Source organism: Varanus komodoensis, unplaced genomic scaffold (assembly GCF_004798865.1).
Source record: "Varanus komodoensis strain SLA01 unplaced genomic scaffold, ASM479886v1 scaffold14_1, whole genome shotgun sequence".
Lineage (NCBI taxonomy): Eukaryota > Metazoa > Chordata > Lepidosauria > Squamata > Varanidae > Varanus > Varanus komodoensis.
The window spans coordinates 1736459-1756310 of NW_025335438.1; the positions used below are offsets into that span (position 1 = coordinate 1736459).

General features: G+C 46.6%; 1 protein-coding gene across 2 annotated transcripts; it reads left to right on the forward strand.

Annotated features, from left to right (window-relative positions):
- The first annotated feature begins 1325 nt into the window (after positions 1-1325).
- On the forward strand, positions 1326-14981 carry TP53INP1 (tumor protein p53 inducible nuclear protein 1). 2 transcript variants are annotated; one of them, XM_044424156.1, is made up of 5 exons: positions 1326-1454; positions 1862-2041; positions 7682-7964; positions 8685-9072; positions 10269-14981. In XM_044424156.1, the coding sequence occupies exons 3-5, from the start codon at positions 7853-7855 to the stop codon at positions 10516-10518; spliced, it is 750 nt and encodes a 249-aa protein (XP_044280091.1). In that variant the 5' UTR covers positions 1326-1454; positions 1862-2041; positions 7682-7852; the 3' UTR covers positions 10519-14981. The 2 variants fall into 2 exon arrangements, with proteins under 2 accessions (XP_044280091.1, XP_044280090.1); XM_044424155.1 differs by lacking the exon at positions 1862-2041.
- The last annotated feature ends 4871 nt before the right edge of the window (positions 14982-19852 follow it).

Genomic DNA, 19852 nt, shown 5'->3' on the forward strand with positions numbered 1-19852 from the left:
TAGACCTCAACTGTGAGGGATCTAAGGGAAATATGCATAGGAATGCTTCAGGGAATATGGCAGACCATGTCATCAGCCTCCTTGTTCGCTTAATTCATGGCTCAAACATAAAGTTATGGTACAGTTAGGTCCAAGAGATCCAGGGGAATCTCCACCCTGGCTGCAACCCATTAGTATGGCAAAAAGTGAAGGTTAAATTGTAAATCATACTGGAGGATATTTATAAACACTTACTTCCCAGTATCTGTGTGCCTGTCATCCAGATCTTGTGAGATTTGCTGGAGCAAAACATGCAGCATTGGAACAGTGAACTGCTGATTGAGGCCCTTCTTCAGAAGAGTGAGTTTATGCTGGTGCAGTTAAACTACAACTTGCAGGTTGAGAGAGAAATATTTTTGTTTCCTTATGTGACATGTTTTTTCAAGAACTGCTGGGCTTGGTGCTTTGTTCCTCCTTTCTGTTTATGCACATCAGGACATTGATCCCAAGGCCAGTGGGGCAGAATGATGCTTGTAGTTGTTTCTCATCACACCCCATCCCATCCTGTCTAGCTATAAATACAAATATAGCTATGTACCTCTGTACGGAAAGGGAGAGGGCCTTTGCTGCAAGTTTTTACTGGGGACACCTGATGGTTTCTGACCTCTACTTAACTCCACCCAGAGAGTCTGTTATTTTCCTTGCTCAGGTATTGGAAGCTTCCAGAAAACAGTGGAGCTCTGAAGTTGTGGGAAAGTTGTGCGGGAGCCGGTAAGATAACGCCCTCTCCGTCTCTGGATGTTTACTGATCACCGGGATGAGAATGTATCATCTCTGAGCAGTAAGGAGTGTGGAAATAAACAAGGAGAGAGCATTTCCTGGCTTTTCCCCAAGCCTCCTTCCGCCCTTTCTCCGCTGATCTTGTTTTTTTCCACTTTGCCATCCCTCTCTTAGCCTCTCTGTTCACCCCCCTCCCCGCCTGCTTCCTTCCCCCCGTGCTTTCTCGTTCTCCCTGTCTTTTCTTCCTCCCCCCCCCCCCAGCTCCCTTCTTCCTCCTCCCCCCTTTTGTTGCCCGGGCTTGCTCCCGGCTGCAGACTTGTCTTGCTCTGTAGTTCAGGGACGCGTCACGTGCGTTAGTGACAGCCTGTCCCGGCGCGGCCCCGAGCGCGGAGCGGCTCACATTGGTGCAGTCGGAGCTGGAGTCCACCCTCCGCCCCGCGCGCACTCCCCGCACAGCCTCCACAGCATGGGAAGGGAGCGGGGGAGGGCGGCGGGGCGGGGCCAGGGGCGGCCTCTGCTGATCAGCTGTTCGCAGGGTTCTATAACAACAAAAGATTCTGCGGGGAGCTGAGACGGCCGATGCAACAGGGCTCGGGAGCCCAGGAAGAGCCGAACGGGACCGCCGCTGCCTCCCCGCCATCTACCTCTATAGCTGCCGTCCAAGCTTTCTTTTGTGCCACCGGGGTTTGCGGACGGTGAGTGAGGGCACCTCTGTCTGCCTTTCGTCCCGGGCTGGGTTTCCACAGTGACCGTTCTTACACGCTCCGCGATAGATGCACGGTAGCGCTGCCCGGGCATGTTCTGCTCAGATGCGCTTCCGAACGGGCGAGTCTCTTTCGACCACTTTTCGAGCCGGGACTGTTTTAAGAATGTAGACGGGGAAGGCCACGAAATTCTTCCTCGTCGCTGTCTCTGAACGTTCGTGTGTATGATGGTGCGTGTATTAAATATCTGTGGGCAGAAGAAGCAGACAAGGCAGCGCTTTGGAAGAAATCTGTCCCGCCTCCGTAAAGTTGGGTGCCCAAAACGGATTCATGCGGGGAGGGCTGACTCCTCTAGAATAATAGTTTCCCCCTCCCTCCTCCCCACTTCTTCCTCAAAGGTATATTTATAGGGAGATGTCCCTCGGAGCTTTGTCGTGACTGCACCCCACAAGCCACTTGTGGCGTAGTTTTGTTAGCGGCAGTTTCCTCGAGAGCAAGCGCGCCACTAAATTCGATGAGGCTCACTTTCTGATAAGTATACAGCCTAGGACTGCGTCTATGAAGCTGCGAGCGTAAAGGTACGATCTATTCAGTTACTCCCGAGTAGCCCCATTAACGTAATTAGGACTCCACCAAAAGAGGGCAGATCTCTCTCTCTCTCTCTCTCTCACACACACACTCACACGAGAACCGCAAATTTAACCCGATTTTCGGAAGAGTCAACCGTTTTAACCGGCAACCCCATCAGCTCTTAATATTAAGATTCAAAAACACACAAACCCTCAATCGTAAACGCGTTTAAACTTCCTAGGAAAGCCGGGTTGATTTGCTTTCAGTGGAACTCCGATTCAAATAGAGGGCTTTGAAGAGGAAGCTCGGCGGGAAATCCCACGGGAATTTACTCCCTTGCAGTTGTGCATAGGATTGCAGCCACCAAATCGGTTTAAGCTGACTGCGGATCCGTGGCGCTTGGAATCCTGTTTCGGTAGCTAGAGAAGCGGCTCGTGGACAGTAGCACCTGGGTCGTGCGCAGTCCTGCCGCGAAGTAACTCCCGTGGGAACAAACTTTACGTAACAGAAGCAAGGAGGAAGCGAGTGCCTGATGTGCGCACTCGGGCCGCCGAGTCGGCATTCAACGGTGGCGGGTGACGGACGAGGTTAGCCCTACGCTGGCTGCAGGAGAAGGGGCTCCTTCCTCGCAGAGCTACGGGCCAAAGGCGGTCAGCCGGCCAGAGCCCTGGCGTGGACAAAGGGACCTCTCCGGCCTTGGAGATGCCCTTTCCAAGCTTGCGGCTCTCCGGGGGCGCGGAGGATGTGTGCCGGAGTTGCAACGGAAGCCGGGCGGCGCGGCCGTGGCGTGCAGCGGCCCCGCGCGGCAACCCGCGTGCTCTGCCGACGGGCGCCACTTCCTCTGCCCCTTTCGCGAGCGGGCGCGGTAGCTGCGTCCGCAGTTTGTCCGCCCGCCCACTTGTCTCTGCCCACCCCCTGGGGTGGGGGTACTTGATCCGCCCAAGGGGGTGGAAGAGATCGGGTTGCCTTTCTTCCTTCGCATATCCTGTTGTGTTGACAGGATCGAGGGACTGCCCTGTATTCTTTTTTAAGCCTTCCTCTTCCTCCGGGCGGGCCTTGGACTCTTTCTCTGAGCGGCGCTCAGGTGTGACTAAGCTTAGCGGAGCAGCCGGCGCCGTCGCCGAGGGAGAGGTCAGCCTGCGATCAAAACAAATTTCTGACTTGTATTATTTCTGACTTGTATTACTCCAGACTCCTCCAAACCAGCTATTTTCAAATAACTCCCATTGCACCTCTTCAGCCGGGAATGATGGGAGCTGTAGTTCAGCACATCTGGAATTCAGTGGTGTGGGGAAGCCTGCATTACCCTTTTCTAGGGAGCTATCACGCACCTGGAAAGGGATCATTTTCTCTTATAGGAAGGTTTATATAACCTTATAAGGTTTATAATTCTTATTTCAGGTTTCCTTAATTTGGTGAGCTCCAGATGTTTTGGACTTTGACTCCCATCAATGCCAGGCAGCATGGCTAGTGGTCAGAAATTATGAAGGTTGTAGTTCAAAACACCTGGAAGATGTGAGGTTAAGGAAGGCTAGCTCAGATATGGAATCAGCGAGAACAGCAAACTGCATACTCTGAGAATAAAACGCATCCTTGCCCACAAAGAATGACCAGTTGTGCAGCCTGGTCCTAGCCATATCTGCACAGAAGTAAGACTAAATGAAGGGGTGTATGACCACCTCTCCATGCATTGAATTCCTTGACCCTTTGAGGAAGGAGAGTATATCTTTTTCAAGTTCCATAAGTGTTTATTTTTACCCAAAGTAGCCAGGATTGAGCAACTGTTCTGGTGTGTTTGTTTTCCTTTGCAAGAACATTTCACATCGTTTTCTGTAAGTCTGAGTCACTTAAATCTGGTGCAATCTCAAAGCATTGTTACAAATGTGTGCCTTTTTAACAAGGCTGTGGACAGAGGAAAAAAAACCTTAGCACTGCATCTAGTTTATAACTAGAAGACCTTTGCAGGATTTTTTTAAAAAAGCCATGTAAGTAGATCCATCCATATTTACATTTTCCACTAGAAACTATTTTCTATCTTCTTTCTACAGTCAATAACTATGCAACCTGTTTAAATAATGGCTTTTCTTTAAAGCATGGGGTAAGCAGAATAAGGTGGCAGAGTCCTATTGTACTACAGGCTGTATCATGTAAACCACATTGCCTTCCCACAAGGAAAACTACGGTAGGGTATGGATATGGAATTGGTTAAAGCATTCCCCCAGCCACTTTCTCCACCATTTGGTAACCTTTTACAGAACTGACAGTGTAGTGGTTAAGAGACTGCACATTGGATTTTTTTGTTTTTGTTTTGGTCTTTCAACACCTCTCTTGTTTATTGGCATATGTCTGAATTTTAGTAGTAATTGTTAAAAAGAATGGAATTTTTTTTGTAAATGACACTCTTTTACTGCAGCCTGAATGGGTGCAGTACATTCTTGCATTTCATTCTTTTTCATATGCAGATCAGAACCAAATCTACCAGATTAGAACTAGTTGGGCACTGTTTGCACTACTATAACTTCTAGGGTACAGATGCAGGCCTGCAGACCACATCCAACCCTCTGGGTTTTCCCAGAAAGCCCTGCCTTTTTTTCTTGATGAAAAAGAGCCCCTCACACTGAAAATTAGCATGCAGAATCAGATTGTGCTGGGTGCAGAACAATGACTGACTGGGAAAGAATGGGTGGTTTTAAAATTCTCCAATCAATGCATATTGGTGGGGGCAGGGGTGGAATCACAGCTCTTTAGGGAAGCGTGCCCAAAGTTTCATTGTTTGCTAGTAGTGTTTCCTTGGATTTTCAAACCCATGTCAACAAGGCCTTGTTGAACCAGCCTTGTGTACATGTGCAACAGAGGGTGTAGAACAGCAATTGCAAAGCACCCATCCATGGGGTGTGTACATCACTGCAAGCTGGCAAGACCAGAACACTGGAGAAACATATAACCAGAGCTGTTGGTCTCTCTTGGGGGTGGGTCATTCTGTTGTGGTTCTTCATTGGATGCAATTTCATCAGGCAATCACTCCTGATGGAGAGACCCAGTCAGGAAGTACATTCAGAACAGTGACTCATGCAGATGATGTCAGGTGGACTCTGGACAATGGGTGGTTCTTCAGCACACTCATCAGTTGGAGCCTTTTGGATCAGACCAAAGGCCCAGCTAGTCCAGCCTTCCATTCCTGCTGTGACCAGTCAGATGCCCACAAATTGGACAGGAGCGAAACTACAACCCTCAGCAATTGGTGTACGTGGATATACTGCTTCTGATCTTAGAAGTGGCATATGACCACCATGCCTGCTAGCCTTAATCCTCACAAGTTTGTCTAATACCCTTTTAAAACTATTCAGGTTGCTGGCCATCACTACATGTTAAAGCAGCAAATTCAATAGTTTATCTATGCACTGTGGGAAGAAGTACTTTGTTTTGTCTGTCCTGAACCTCCTCCTACCACCATCCTTACTTGCCTTTTTTTTTTTCCTCAAGTTTGAAAACTCCAAACATGAAAACTTTGCCTTTTGGGAGAGTTCCTTCAGCCTCCTTTTCAGATGTTTAGGTCTAGAAAAGCATAGACCTGGCCTATGAGAGTATGTTATTCCTGGCATATGTATTGACTGCTGGGTGCTGTTAAGTCAACCCCCTGGTGCCTGAGTACACAGGCTATTCAAATAGGCAGGTGGCACTCACTTAAAGCAGGTTATCTGCAGCTGGAATCTGGCTGCTGGAAGGTGCTGGGATTAATGAAAAGACAGAAGCAGTCCTGTGGCACTTACTTCTGGATTTAACTCCTGCACTTCTGGGCCCCCTGCTGGAAGCTGTTATATTGCTGCTCCTGAAATAGCAAAGTTAGCAAGGCCCTGGGGCAGTCATGTTTTTGGAAGGGAGGGGAAGCCCAAGGCTCAGCTTGCCTTTGCTGGGAGGCAGCAACATTTTTTATGATTTTATGATTCAATAAAACACCCTGAAAAAACTCCATTTTTTAAAAAAGTAGCTTAAAGTGCTGGAGTTTACGAAGTGGAGCTTCCATGGAGCACAGCCTGAGCACATCACTTTTTGGAAGCTAGCTGTGGCTTGAGATATGGTCAAGGAGATAATGGTCAGGATCTAACCTGGTTGGGGGCTAGTGCAAATGAGAGTTTTTTCTCCCCTTCCCATAATACTATAACCCAAGGTCACACCATGAAGCTGATTGGCAAGAGGTTCAGGACAAAGGAAATACTTTTCACACAGTGCAGAGTCAAACTGGAATTTACTTCCATGAGATGTAGTGAGGGCTAGCTTTAAGCTGAACGGCTTTAAAAGGGGATTGGGCACATTTTCAGAGGAAAAGGCATATCAGTGGCTCCTAGTCCATTGATGTAGGCTATCCGTGGTATCAAAGATAGTATGACTGTGTGTACTAGCTGCTGGGAAACTTGGGCAGGAGGCTGCTGTTGCACTCAATTCTGACCTGTGGGATCCCATGGACAACCATTAGCTCACTGTGAACCAAATGCTGGACTAGATGGACCCTTGATCTGATCCCCACGTTCTTAAGTTCTGAACCAGTTCCAGCAAGATACCCATAGTGACTGCTGGGGTGTGTACGTATGCTATCTCTCTCTCTGCTACACAGCTCAATAGCTGAAGCTCACTGGATGGTTGCTTAGAGGTAAGACCAAAATATTGGTCTTGTGCTACTATTTATTTATGCTTGCACCATGTCATTTGCACTAGTGCCTGAGCACCACTGGATCCTGCCCTATGTTTCCCTTTGCAAAATGTTGTCTCCTTCCTTGAGTCCTACATGGTGACCTCCTCTTCACTACCCTAGAATTGGCCCTGCTTTGAAGGCTCAAGGTGACTTCCAATTCCTTTGTGCACACTTAAGTACCTTGGCTTACCCTGCTGAGGTGCACACATCAGTAACCAACGACCAGAAGATCTGAGGTTCTGAGTTTGGTAAGAATTGGGGAACAAAGTGAACCACCAGCAGCCATGGTGCATCTAGGGCTGGCCCTTGAGGCCAAAGTGCAGGGCCCTGCAGCTGAGTCCCCTCCCTCCAAATGACCACCAAGAGAGCAGCATGTGATGAAAATATCAGGGCAGCAGAAGTAAATGCCATTTTATTCCTGTAGTCATGGTGGTACTATGATTTAAATGAACTTAAAATGCAAAGCTGTACATATGCTCAGCGTTATTTTTCACATCAGAGTTGGCAAATATTCTAACTAATCAGACATGCAGAAGACGTTTTTAAGCTTGGAGTAGCAGTTGTAGGAGCAGGGGAAGAAAAAGTTATTTGATGTGCTGCACAACTGAAGTATTATGCAAGGCTCTCAAATGGTTCCTCACCACAAGACCATTAAGTCCAGGATATAAGGTAACTGAACCACTGGGTCACACACAAAGCTTTTAGCATGTGGCAGCTTCATCTCCCCTTCTTCATCACAGAATTTGAGGGAAAGGGGGAATCAAGAAACTACCGTGCAATGTGGAAATGAGAACAACTTATCATACAGGTACACTAATCAGAGATTTTCTGTAACTCCTTGTAAGTAAGTGGGAAACCTGTTTATTCTGCCATGAAATGTGTGAAAGCCTCTTGGACAGTAAAGGTTTTATGCATGCCTATAGTATTAAGATTTCTTCTCCCCTCTTGTTCTTTGCAGGATCTTGTAGCACCTGCTTATAAGTCATGCCTCCCCATATTCTGTGCCTAAGCTGATAGTCTTTATGCACTTTAATCTTCTACCTGCACCCTTGGCTAGTACATTGTGGCACTGTACCTTAACTCTTGGAGACCGAGAAGTACTAGCTGCAGTCCTGCGATTGCCTTAGTAATGTTCCAGAGGCTGAATAATATGTTTGTGAGAGAAATCAATAACTTACCCAGTCAAGAGCCTGAGTTCAGCGAGAAAGAGGAGGAGGAGTGGATTCTGGTGGACTTCATAGGTATGATACCTGTTGAATAAACACTGTGCAGAGGGAGAAAACTTTAAGGCAGGAAAGGTTTCAGACTAAGCATGACTATATAAAAGAAAGAAGGAAAATCATTCAGACAAGTTTGTTTAGACTGGGAGGTGTCTTTTTTTAGAGTGTTTCCTGGGTCATTCAAGCTTTACCATATTTGCTTCTGTGAGTTAAATCCAACACAATATTCTCAGAAGTAAACTTGCATAAAGAGAATTTCCAAGATTGGGATGGCTTAGAGCAGGGGTGAGGAACATTCTTCAGCCTGGGCCTTCAGAATTTTAATTTGGGAAAGGACTTGGACCAAGATCCATCTGTGGGTGTGGCCAAAATCAGCCTGGGTGGAACCCAGAATGAGATTACTATCAATTCTAAGCCTACTCACACAAGTAGGCAGTGTAAACATCTAGCTGTCTGCTCAGAAAGAAGCAGAACTGAATCACTCAACAGCATTTTCCAGTAGTGTTCCAAGTATCAAGCCCTCTGCATGTCAGTTCAGGAATTCTCTATGCTGCCAGGAAACCTACTCCAGAGGGTTTCCCAGCACTCCAGAGCAGATTTTGAGGGGGAGCAATAAGTTGTAGGTCACACTTTTACCCTTTTACACATCACAGTATAAAATTGTGCATTTTTGTTTTCATCTGATCTCTGGCTGCTTCCATCAACTTTTTCCATCTGAATGGTTATTGTCACTCCCAATAGACACCTGTAGTAACTTTTCAATGGTTGAAGAAGAAGAGGAGGAGGAGGAAGATGATGCCATCTGTGAAGCATCACCTGTTGACCATTCGCCTGTCTTCTCCTGTCTGCCTTCTACCTTGGAATGTTTGGCTGATGCTAGCGAATCCTGCTTTATCCAGTTTGACTCATGTCCCATGGAGGAGAGCTGGTTTATTACGCCACCCCCGTGTTTCACAGCAGGTGGCTTGACCGCCCTCAAAGTGGAAACAAGCCCCTTGGAAAACCTTTTGATCGAGCATCCCAGCATGTCTGTATATGCGGTCCACAATGCCTGCCATAGCCTCAACAAGACCAGTTGTGGTGATGAGGAGGAGGAAGGGCCAGAGCCTCATGAAGCAAGCAGTTCTCGGTAAGTTCTGTGCTCCTTGATTCAGACACAGTCAGTGTTGTTAATTATTGAAAGAGTATAAAATAAGCATAGGTAAGAAGATTCTATGCAGGCTCTAGGATTTTGGGAGGTGAACAGTGCCCTTAGTGCCACCACCTCCTTGTGAGGGTCCACCTTTTCTTCACCACACTCTCCTCACCTGTCTTCAGTATCCCTACCCAATCCATGCAGCTGCCAAAAAGAAGGTGGAGAAGTGAGAGGGGTTGCTGCCCAATCTGCTCACTCCTATTGCTGCTTGCTTACAATTAGAAAACAAAGGCAAGGAGCAAGAATAGTTAGGCCAGGGGACTTCAGTTGTCAAAGGTGAGCCACCTGCCAAGTTGTGGGACTTGGCAAGTGCCCAACATTGCTGATGTCTAATGCAGGCTCTGCTTGGCTTCACTGACTTGCCAGCATCCCTGTAACACAGACAGATACAATGAAGTCAACCCAGATGCCTTCCATAAATAAAGAGATGGACAAATGTGACGCTCCACATTGCAGTGTCCTCCAAAGTCAGGGAGAAACTATCCAGGGGACTAACATTTCTGCCTGGAAAGGCCAGTGTGGAGAAGGCCAGGCATGCTGCAGTGGCGTATTGCTCCTGTTTTTGCTATTGCTAACATGAACCAGAATGTACTGTTAGAGTGAGAAAGAAAACAGCAATATTCCTTGCACTTTCTGTAGTGGGAATGGTGAACATCCAGTAATGAAAACTGCTTCATTCAGCACCATGGCAGGATATACACATTGTTGCGAAGGCCATAAGTTGTGCTGCAAACCTAGTTATCTAGAAAACTATTTTTCATCAGTATTTCTTTATCAGCCCTCGCACACAGAGTTCACCATTACCCACAGGATAGCAGCTTATAAAAAGGCAATGGGTTCAAGCAATGTATACAGATGCTATTTTTAAGACTTTCCACTTTCTTCAGAGACTTTCTGCTGATGGAGTCTTGCAGGATTTTCTGTCTCGTGGGACTACTGGTCATAACCATAGCCCAAAGAGCCGCCTTCATGGCAGCTATAGCAGGACACACGGGCTACTCCAGCATCCAGGCGAATCATCTGCCTTGTGTCTTCCACTCGGAGAATGTCTTCGCCTGCCCCCAGGAGTCCTATCCTGCAGGCAGTCAAAAGTTGCACTGTAACTTCAGTACCTTTGCTTTGAATTTTAGATCAGAAGCCCAGAATGAAATGGGCCAACACATCCGATGCTACATTGCCGCAGTTACTGCTCATTCAACCTTTCTTGAACAGACCCATAGCTTTCGTCCTCCCAGGTGGACAAAAGAACACAATGCAAGACAATATCTGAACAGAAACTGCCTCCGTCGCCAAAACCTTACCAGGGATTGCTACTCTCGGCAACTCAAGAACAACGGATTTTTTGTTCACCAGCCGTGCCAGCGTCAGTATAATTACTGAGGGTGTTTTACATTATTATTATTGTTTTTTTCAAAAATAATATTGGTTAACTATTGCTCGTTTGTGTTGGTGTGTGTATGTGGATAAGGAAGGCGAGATCTATCTATCTTAGACTGAATGTCAGTTGTTTCTACACAATCACTTAAGTGTTACAGTTAGGTTGTAAACCACATTGACGTGAATGCTGTACCGAAGGATGCCTTTACAATATTTTATTTGTGGCTCAGAAACATATCAGTTTAGTGGTGTTTGTGTGAATGGGCTTTTTTGTTCTTTGTGTGTGTGTGAAATTTTATGATGTACGGATGGGTTTGTTTTTATATTTGTATTTTTAACCAAGACATAGCAGGCAATTTTCCATCATATTGCGGTTACAGAATTTCTCAGGGTCAGCCATACACTTACAAAGATCTGTGTATACTGTATATCCTCTTAATATTCTAATACAGCCGTTAAAATGTGATGGACTGAATGGCATTAGACTCCTAATGAGGAGTGAATAATGTATGTAGAGCGGGGAGGGAGAAAATGGATTGTGTGACCCAATTTCCTCCTATCGACTTGTCTTTATCCTCCATGGTTTAATGCAGTTTACTCAGTTTCCTACACAAAGGAGGTACCTCACAGGAAGTATGAAGCAGCCCTAGAAATGAGATTTAGTGTAGCTAGATAGTACTCTTTCAATGCCTCATGTTTTGAAATATTACCATTTGGGTACTTCTTAAGAAGTGTCCCATGCAAACATCTCTAACTGTAAGAGGAAGCATTCAATTGAAAGACTCTGAAAACAAACCTTTATGTGTGGCTATCATTAGGAATGGAATGGATAAGCTTTGGGCCTCCACTTAGTTAGAATGACTACAATAAGTGGGCATCTATTTCTTTTTCCATTCCCTCTTTACATTTCAGTGCATAAGACACAAAACCTCTTGTTCAGTCCTGTTATCTCAGTATGTTGTTGGCCTGCACCAGGCCTTAAGCTTATAGTCATAACGCTGAAATGACTTGGACCTTTTTCTTAAATCAGCACCATGTAAATGAAAGTTATAATATTTGATTTTTAAATGAACTGAAATTCATAGTGGCCTTCTCAAAATGCCCTACTGAAATATACTTTGTAAAAGGAACAGGGTGTTTACCTCAGTAGGAATCCGTTGAGGCTCCAAACTGTGCAGATGCTGGTTTTATAGACAATCCAGTGTAGTGGCAACATCCAATTTCCTCACAACCCCATTTTACTTGACATACTACCAGCTTAACTAATTTAATGGATGTTCAAAGGAAAAATAAGAGGAGTTTATGCTTTTATGGAATTTATACAATCCTACGTGGAAAGTCCTGGCTGGCCTTTGTAGTTGCCCGATGCCAGACTTCACATTCTACTAGTTAATATTGAATCATCTGTTACTCAGTTTCTGAAACTCATCAGAACCATTTCTCTGTTGAATTTGGTTGTCCTGGATCTAGTCAGTTCATTAATGTTTTATTATATACAGAACCATATCTATATAATATGGTTTTATTATATACAGAACCATTTTTTTCATTCTTACTCCAGTAGCCATCCAATATTCTTGCTTTCATGAACAAACACCACAAATGCATTTTTAAACTCAGGAATCTTTCAACGTTTGGCACATACCTAAATATTTTTACCTGGAGGTTTTACTGATTGAAGCCAAATGCCAGCAAGTATAGTTCTGCAAGTTCATAGCCTTCACCTTTATTACTATAACTCATTCAATGTTTAACTTGCATTTTCAGGACTCTTAAAATGAGGATCACTTTTCCTACTCTTACCTTCTTTGTCCCTGTTACTGGTTTAGCAGGTATTTGAAGGAAGATCTTTTGCTAGCTGAGAGATACTAGTTTTCTCTTACTGTACTGGATAACACACTAGTGATGGAAGCTTATGTTTTAAAAGATAAACACAGGCATTGCACAAACATGCGCTTTTCAGTTCTTAATGTTGGAAATAATGCTGTTCTGGGAGGAATGGTGGCATATACAACATTGCATCAGACTCTTAATTACCTTACATATTTATGTTCTTAACTCTGTAATGTGCCTGAACGTCTTGGATTATTAGATTTGTGTGCTTTGTGGATAGGTATGACTTTTTATATAGTTTTTCTCCCTTCAAAAATGTATTAACTTGTAAAAGTGCAGGACTTGTACTGTATTGAATGGTGTTTCATAATTTTGCTGAAACTGAAACTGGTTTTTCATTTGTATTGTAAACAAACTGTGCCTTTTCAAGTGACTTGTACACAGCAGACTTGAAGACTACAAAAAGGGACAATTCTGTTGAGATAATTACTGTACATCAGTCTATGCATTATCAATGATAGCTTCTTTGTGGAGCAATTTTTTTCCTTGTAGCTGTAGCAGTTCTTTACATATTCACAATTCCGTTACCCTGATACTATGAGATCCATGTAGCTGTAATAACTCAGAGTAGCTTGTACTTCAGTAGCTACTTCTACAACCTTCTGAGCAAGGACAAAGAAGGCTTCAAGCCCTGTTAACACTGCCTGTTCACTGCAACCATCTTACAAAAGGTTAATGCAGTATATCAGGTGCATAACTTAGAGCCAGTATAGCTGGTTCCATATACCATTTATCTAGCTGAACAGCCTACACATTTTGGGCAGAGAGCCTCCTCTTTGGGTGTCGTCATCGTAAGCAGGCCTGGTCTATACCGGTAGCAGATCGCCTGATAAAAGTGGTTCCCAGTGCATTCTGAAGCATGCAGGAGGAAAAAAAAGTTCTTCCAAATTTTCATATCTAAACTTTCATTTTTCATTCATCCAAACGATTTGTTTTTCCATTATCAGTTTATTCTTTTTGTCTGTTTCTCCTTTGATTTCAGTAGAAGACAGAGCTGGTCTTCTACCGCCTCTACCTTTAATGACTTGCCGTCCAAGAGGAAGAAATTAGCAGGCATTCTGATATACACATAACATTAAACCTGCCAAATTCACTTAGATAGGACAAGTGGTTCCTCTTTCACAGGCAACTTTAAAAGGTGCACAGAAGCAATCTTAACTGCTGCTTAATACTAGATAGAGATTTCCAGCCTGCCAATTTCATATGGCTGTACCCAGTGTTCATCCTGCTTTGAGTAAACGTGTGCTTTAAATTGGACTCACATGGAAGACAGTCCATTGTGATCTGTCTTAGTCCTGTGCGCACTTCCACCACCACTCGCCCTTTTTTTTGTAACCAATATACTGTTCCAAACTAAGACTCCATCATAAAGTACATTAATGGCAACTCCTTAGATTTCATCTGTGTTTGTTTTCTCATTTAATTTTGTTATAAAATTGAATAGGGCTTGTTCAATGTCATTGTTTTTAAATAAACAAAATCATGTTCTTATGAGTGTGTCACTACAGCTAGGTAATTGACATGTCTGAATGCAGATGTGCATGTATAGGGGGAAAAAATGTCCCCGCGCCTAGAAAACTAGATAGCTGAGAGATATTTTCTAATAAGGACCTTCTAGAGATGCTTGTTTTCTAGATGTGGAGGCTTCTATTCCATTAAGTGTTGTTTGTGTAGACTGAGCTGTAGATCAATTCAACAGCACTTTCTTGATAGCATCATCCATGCACCTTGTACATACAGAAAAGTAGTGTTCTTACTGGAGAGGGGGGTGTCTGCCCCCACCTGGGGAACTTGCTCCTTTTGGAAACCTATTTAAAGGTGTAATCCTCAGCATTTCCTCAGACGTTGTGCAAACCCTTGTGTTTGCTAGATTTTGGAGTACGCAATTGTGTTTCATGTCCTATGGGCTTCCCATAGGCCTCTGATTGTCCCGCTGTGGGATCAGAATACTGGACTACATAGGCTTTGGTTACATCTAGCACTTCCCTAATGTTTAGTGGCCACAGTTTTTTAGTGGTCTTAAGATTTCATTGTATTAAACAACCAATATTTGCCTGTAACATAGGTAGGTGAACATAGGCATATTTTCAGCTTTTGCTCACTCCAAAGCCCAGTGGATGGAGCAGGTGGACATTTCAATTAATGCGTTGCACCCAGTCATGGCCCTGTTCTGCCTGCTCCTCCGCTATCTTAGGGCAGCAGATGGTACAATGAAACAGCTGGCCCGCCATGGCCTTATGTGCCTGTTGCAGCCATGCTGGCCGACCCTGCAGTTTCTTTTTTGTATCCGACACTGCTGTGTATGCAGTGAGGTGTCCCAGGAGTTTATCACACCTCATTCTCAATGTTGCTGATTTGTAGCATAGCAGACTTGCAAGGTCCCGCTTCATTAAGAGCCTCCAGAAAAAGAGGAAGAACAAATCAATGCAGCATCCCTAAAAGCAACAGGAAACATAAGGAAAAGCAATATTGGTTTATAGCTAATCTGTAATGATTGACAGTTTCTGTATTTCATGGTGCAAGCTGGAACTCTGGAGGAGCAGAATCAATAAAAGGGTCTACTGTGACAACGAGAACTCAATCTGGTCTTTGTTCTCTGCTTCCATTAATACCATTCTACAATACAAGGGAATATTTTGAGAATGCGCACATACTAACTACAATTGTGTATTTGCTGTTGCATCTCAAAACGCACTGTCTGGGTTCACAAGACACAGCAAAGAATCCTGTGCCGTTCAAATGGCACATGGATTTTTGCCTGAGCTTATCGGTCAGATGATCTCAGTTTCCTAGACAGTACAGTTCCTGCACTCCCAATGCCACCTTCCCAGCCTCACAAGCAAACTTCCTTGTCCCTTCTCCATTCTTGCTTTTGAACCACAACTTTTCCCCCCGTGATTGGTTTGCTACAGATCACCCCCCTCCCCAGTGTGCCTGCATGTCTGTGGTACTTTACGGCTGCTCCAGTCCCCGCAGAGATGTTATTAAATAAAAAAAAAGTTTTGCTGGGAGTGCCCCCATGTATTTTCATGCTGCCTCTCAATTTCCAAAAGTAAACAGGGAGATGGACACATCACAGGACCAGTGGGGATGAAGCAAGTGATGTAACTGTTAGGGAGCAGAAGGCAGTAGGGATCAAGAGCTAGAAGTGGCAACTTCTGTGGCCACTTTTGCCAGAAGACTCTGATGTTTCCATACCAGCAATGGTGAAACGCCAATCCTGACTGGAAACCTTAGAACAAACTGTTGATTCTCTCTCCCTGTGGAAACTGGACAACCATCTGCCACAGCAGGGGGCTGGACCCAATGGCCTTCATGGCCCCTTCCAACTATAGTCTATGATTCTATGAACTAATCCTTTTGTTCAGGAACTCTGAAACTGGGTGGTTGAGGTGGAAAATATCATAAACATCTTTTGATTTAGCACAATAGCTTTTTTTTTTTTTGGAGGGGTGAGTGTACAGCCACTGCAAAAGTATCAAAATCAGCATCAGAATCAACTGTAATGGTAACCCGGCTCTCCTTTTACACCTTCCACAATGCAAGCAGTCAGGGAGAGTATTGTAAACAGCTCCAGGAAAGAAGTGGAGCTAGTGCTGTGCCCAAATCTATCTGCTAATTTATATTCACTTATAACTTACTTGGATGTCAGTATTGGATTGTATCCATCAGCAGTGAAGTGCAGCCAAAGTAAACCATAGATCTGCAGTCATTTCATGTTTTTATACAACAGGTTTGTTTACTACAGCTACATCAATGTTACACCAGCATTTCTTACTGTAGTATTTCTTACTATTGTAAACTTAAAGGTGAAGGGCAAATGCACTTCATTTTTCTTGCCCCAACTCCTTTTGCTTGTCTATATGAGTATGATTTTCCGAATCCATCTTTATCCTTCATCATTTCTACAAGGCTATTACTGGAACACTGCCACACAAAAACAAATAACAAAAGACCTATTTTGATCCTCATGCTGTACTTCCTTAATATTGCCTGTTGCTTTGTCCATGGTGCCTATTTCTTTATTGCTGAGAGAGAGCAATGGCTGCACACCACTGATTTTAAAGGTAGGGTTAATAAACAAAGAGATTGTTATATATTTCAGGGCTTGGTCTATCATGCCCTTAGTATTGCCATGACCGGATGGCATGTAACAACAAAACATAATGCTTCCCATGGCAACACCACTCTATTCAAATACACTTCCCAAATCTATTTTGTAATAGTCTGTTTATGTTATGGACAAATGGCCAGCATGCATTTTAAACCTGAGGAGGGGACACATGTTGAATGCATGCAGGGGCAAGTATCATGGGAAGGCTGATAATTCAGTGGTAGACCACTTACTTTGCATGCAGAAGGTCCAAGCCTCAATCCCCAGTATCTCCAGGCAGAGCTAGGAGTCTGGTTATTAGCCACTGCAGTCTTTCATGATCTGGTCTCTCCTTGTGATATTACTCACAAAGAGGAAGGTCAAAATCTCTTCTTACTGATACCAGAAATGTAGGACAGGAAATAAACAAGTCAACTTGCAATAACCCAGGTTCAGGCTAGATAAGTTCAGGAAGTTTTCTCATTGTCAGAACAATACGACAGTAGAACCAGCTGCCTAGAGAGGTTATGGGCTCTTCCACGCTAGAGAAATGTAAAAAAGAAACTGGACAGCCATCTGAGTGGAATGGTGTAAATTGGTGTCCTACAACAGCAGGGGGTTCGACCCGATGGCCTTCATGGCCCCTCCCAACTCTACTAATCTTTGACTCTATGATCGTATCGTATTGCAGACCTTCAGCCCTGAAAGAAGGACCACATTCCCTGATCACACATTCCCTGTTTTATTTACTTGTTACTTTTATGCCCCACCTTTTCCCTCTCGCAAAGAACCTATGGCAGCTTCCTTTCCACTTCGTGAAGCCACGACTGCATTCAAATCCTTAGTTTAAAAAAAGATAAAGCACCCGTCCCGCCCGCTCCGATTGACCTCCCTCATCTGTCAGCCTTCAAGCAGGCTTTGTTTACATTTTGCGGACAGCTCCACGTTGCCGAGCCGTTCCTCCTCCTCATTGGCTGCGGCGCGCTCCGAGGCTCTGCCCAGGGGCGGAGCTCAGCGCTCGAAACTGTCTACGGCTGGTTGCAAGGGCGAGGGAAGCGAGCGCAGCATTCTGCCGCGGGCCTGACGACCTTAAAGGAAGGCGTGGGAGAGAGCAACTGGTGGCCGCCGCGAAAATATACCGGGAGTGGGCCGTGTCCTATGTGGAAAGGGACTCTGTGTCGGAGAGGTCCAGTTCTTTATCGATGAACGAGTGCCCTTTCCCCACAGTTTCCACGTGTGCCCAGCGCCTCCTTCCAGAGACTGGCTCCTGCCAAACTTCCTTCGTGCTTAGCCGTTCCAGAGCGGGTGTGGGTTTTAATGGCATAATACGGCGAGGTGTCCCGCCACCGTCTGCAACGATGGTGTTTGAGCGAAGTGCATTAGGCGGGACCGGGAAGGGGAAGCAGGACGTCCTTCTGGCGCGCCAAGACTGAGCACTACGATTACGCTGTGCTTAAGGGTGTGGGGGTCGGGAGGAGAATTAAGCGTGCGCAAGCTGTCCAGCGGTGCTTCCCTGCGTTGCACCGAAGAATGCGTGGGGGGCTACATTCGCCATTGCGTGCTCGATAAAACCGAGACAGCCTTGTATTTGCATTCGGATTTTAAATGGCGTTTCCATCCGCCACTGCCGCCGCCTCTTCCCCCTCCTTTTTCTGGGAAATGACAGCGGAAACCAGGCCAGGGTTATAGAGAGCGCGTGTTGGGGGAGACGGAAAGATTATTTCCCTGGTCGATGGCTGCACTGAGTATTAGGGTTCCTGGGGAGGTAGGTAAGTAGGTAGCAGGGCCGGCGGGCGGGAGAATAGGCAGCCTGGGAACTGAAGGCGGTGACGGGAGGACTGAAACCCACGCTGACGCATGCGCAGCGGTGCTCTATATAGCGCCTTGGCGCCGGCGCCAGCTGAGAGCAGTTCAGGTCTGGGCGCCAGGAGCCGCGGCAGCTGAGGTGCAGTACTGGGGGGGCCCCAGGAGGGAGTGACAGTACCTGGGGAAGGGCGGGGGGGTCGCGTCGCCTGCGCGCCCCGGGAATTAGGGCTGCCCCGGTGGCGGGCTGGAAAGGCGAGTGCCTGCCTTCGCGGGCTGGTGGTCGTGGGTGGGTCGGTGCGTGGATGGGTGTCCCCCCTAAATTTTGAGGGGGTCTTCATCGAAGTAGGCATAAGGGGTACAGGTTCGCGTGGGCTGGGGTGGCGAAGGTCCGCCGCAGGGGCTTGTTCGGAGAAGGAAGCGAGAAAGCAGCAGCGGCAGAAGGCGGGATGCCCGCCCTCCCGCTTGCCGGCTTGGTTTTTTGGAGGGAGAATGAGGCGCGGAGGGGGAAATAGCGGGGATCCCCGGCCCATCCGACCTCGGGGCCGCTCCGCGGGGCCTCGGTGGGGGGTGTCGGGGATGGGAAGCGGAGTGTCCATTTCCTTGGGACATTGCCCCGATTTGATTGCTCCCTCCAACCTTTTCCTTCTCAGTGGAGCCCTGGGCGTGATGGGAGGCTCTTCTTTTGGGAGGGGGGATTTCGGCGCCCCCCACCTTCTGCCCCCGGGGGGGGGAGGCCTGCAGACCTCCTGCATGCGCGCCCGAGCGGGGTGCCTACGAGCGGGTTGATCGGCCTGCCCTTGCTGGTTGCGCGTGAGTTTTGGAGGGAGAGTCCGCGAAAGTTTCTCCTTCGGGGCAAAGGAGGGAAAAGGGGTGAGATCCCGCCTGGCCGCCTCCCGGGCTGCCCCGTGCGCTTTACCTCTCTTTCACCCCATATTGTATGTGGGGCTCTGGAAGAAAAGCGCGGCATGTGTGTACGTGACGGGAAGAATCGCCCGTTCCCCCACTTAGAGTGAGAGGACGGGAAGGCGGGAGAGAGAGGCAGGTTGGGGAGCGTCCTCTGCCCTGCCCGGTCGCCCGCTTGGGTCATGGATTTGCCGCCTGGGGTAGCGCGGTGGAGGGGTGCAATCGGTGGTGCCTTTTGGGGGGTGGGGCGGGGCGGGAAGGTGCGTGTCTCTGTGCTTGCCCTCCTTGGAGGGAAGTTGCCTTACTGCAGCACGGGGGGAGGGAATCGGAGCTTATAACTCCCCCTTCTCAGTATTTCATTTTCCTGCATTGGTTGCGAATATATGGCTTCACTTCTCAGGATGGCTTAAACGGAGGCGGGAAAAGAGATGTGTGTGTAATGGGCGCTTTTCCCCCCACCTGAAATCACTCTCGCGTGGGTCTCCTCTCCGCCCGGCCTTGGGCCAGACTTTTAAATCTTTTTTTGGTCTGCGCCGTCCTCTATTTGCACCGACCCTTCGGGGGCGACGGCAGCTTCACTCGCGCGGTGGGTGGAAGGCGGCGGCGGCGGCGGCGGCAAGCGGGGAGGGCAGCCCGAGAGAG

Excerpts from the sequence above, each read along its gene's own strand:
- TP53INP1 (XM_044424156.1), top strand. The coding sequence starts at position 7,853 with ATGTTCCAGAGGCTGAATAATATGTTTGTGAGAGAAATCAATAACTTA. Across the intron at positions 7,965-8,684 it reads GATTCTGGTGGACTTCATAG|ACACCTGTAGTAACTTTTCA; the intron begins GTATGATACCTG and ends CACTCCCAATAG. Across the intron at positions 9,073-10,268 it reads CATGAAGCAAGCAGTTCTCG|ATCAGAAGCCCAGAATGAAA; the intron begins GTAAGTTCTGTG and ends TTTGAATTTTAG.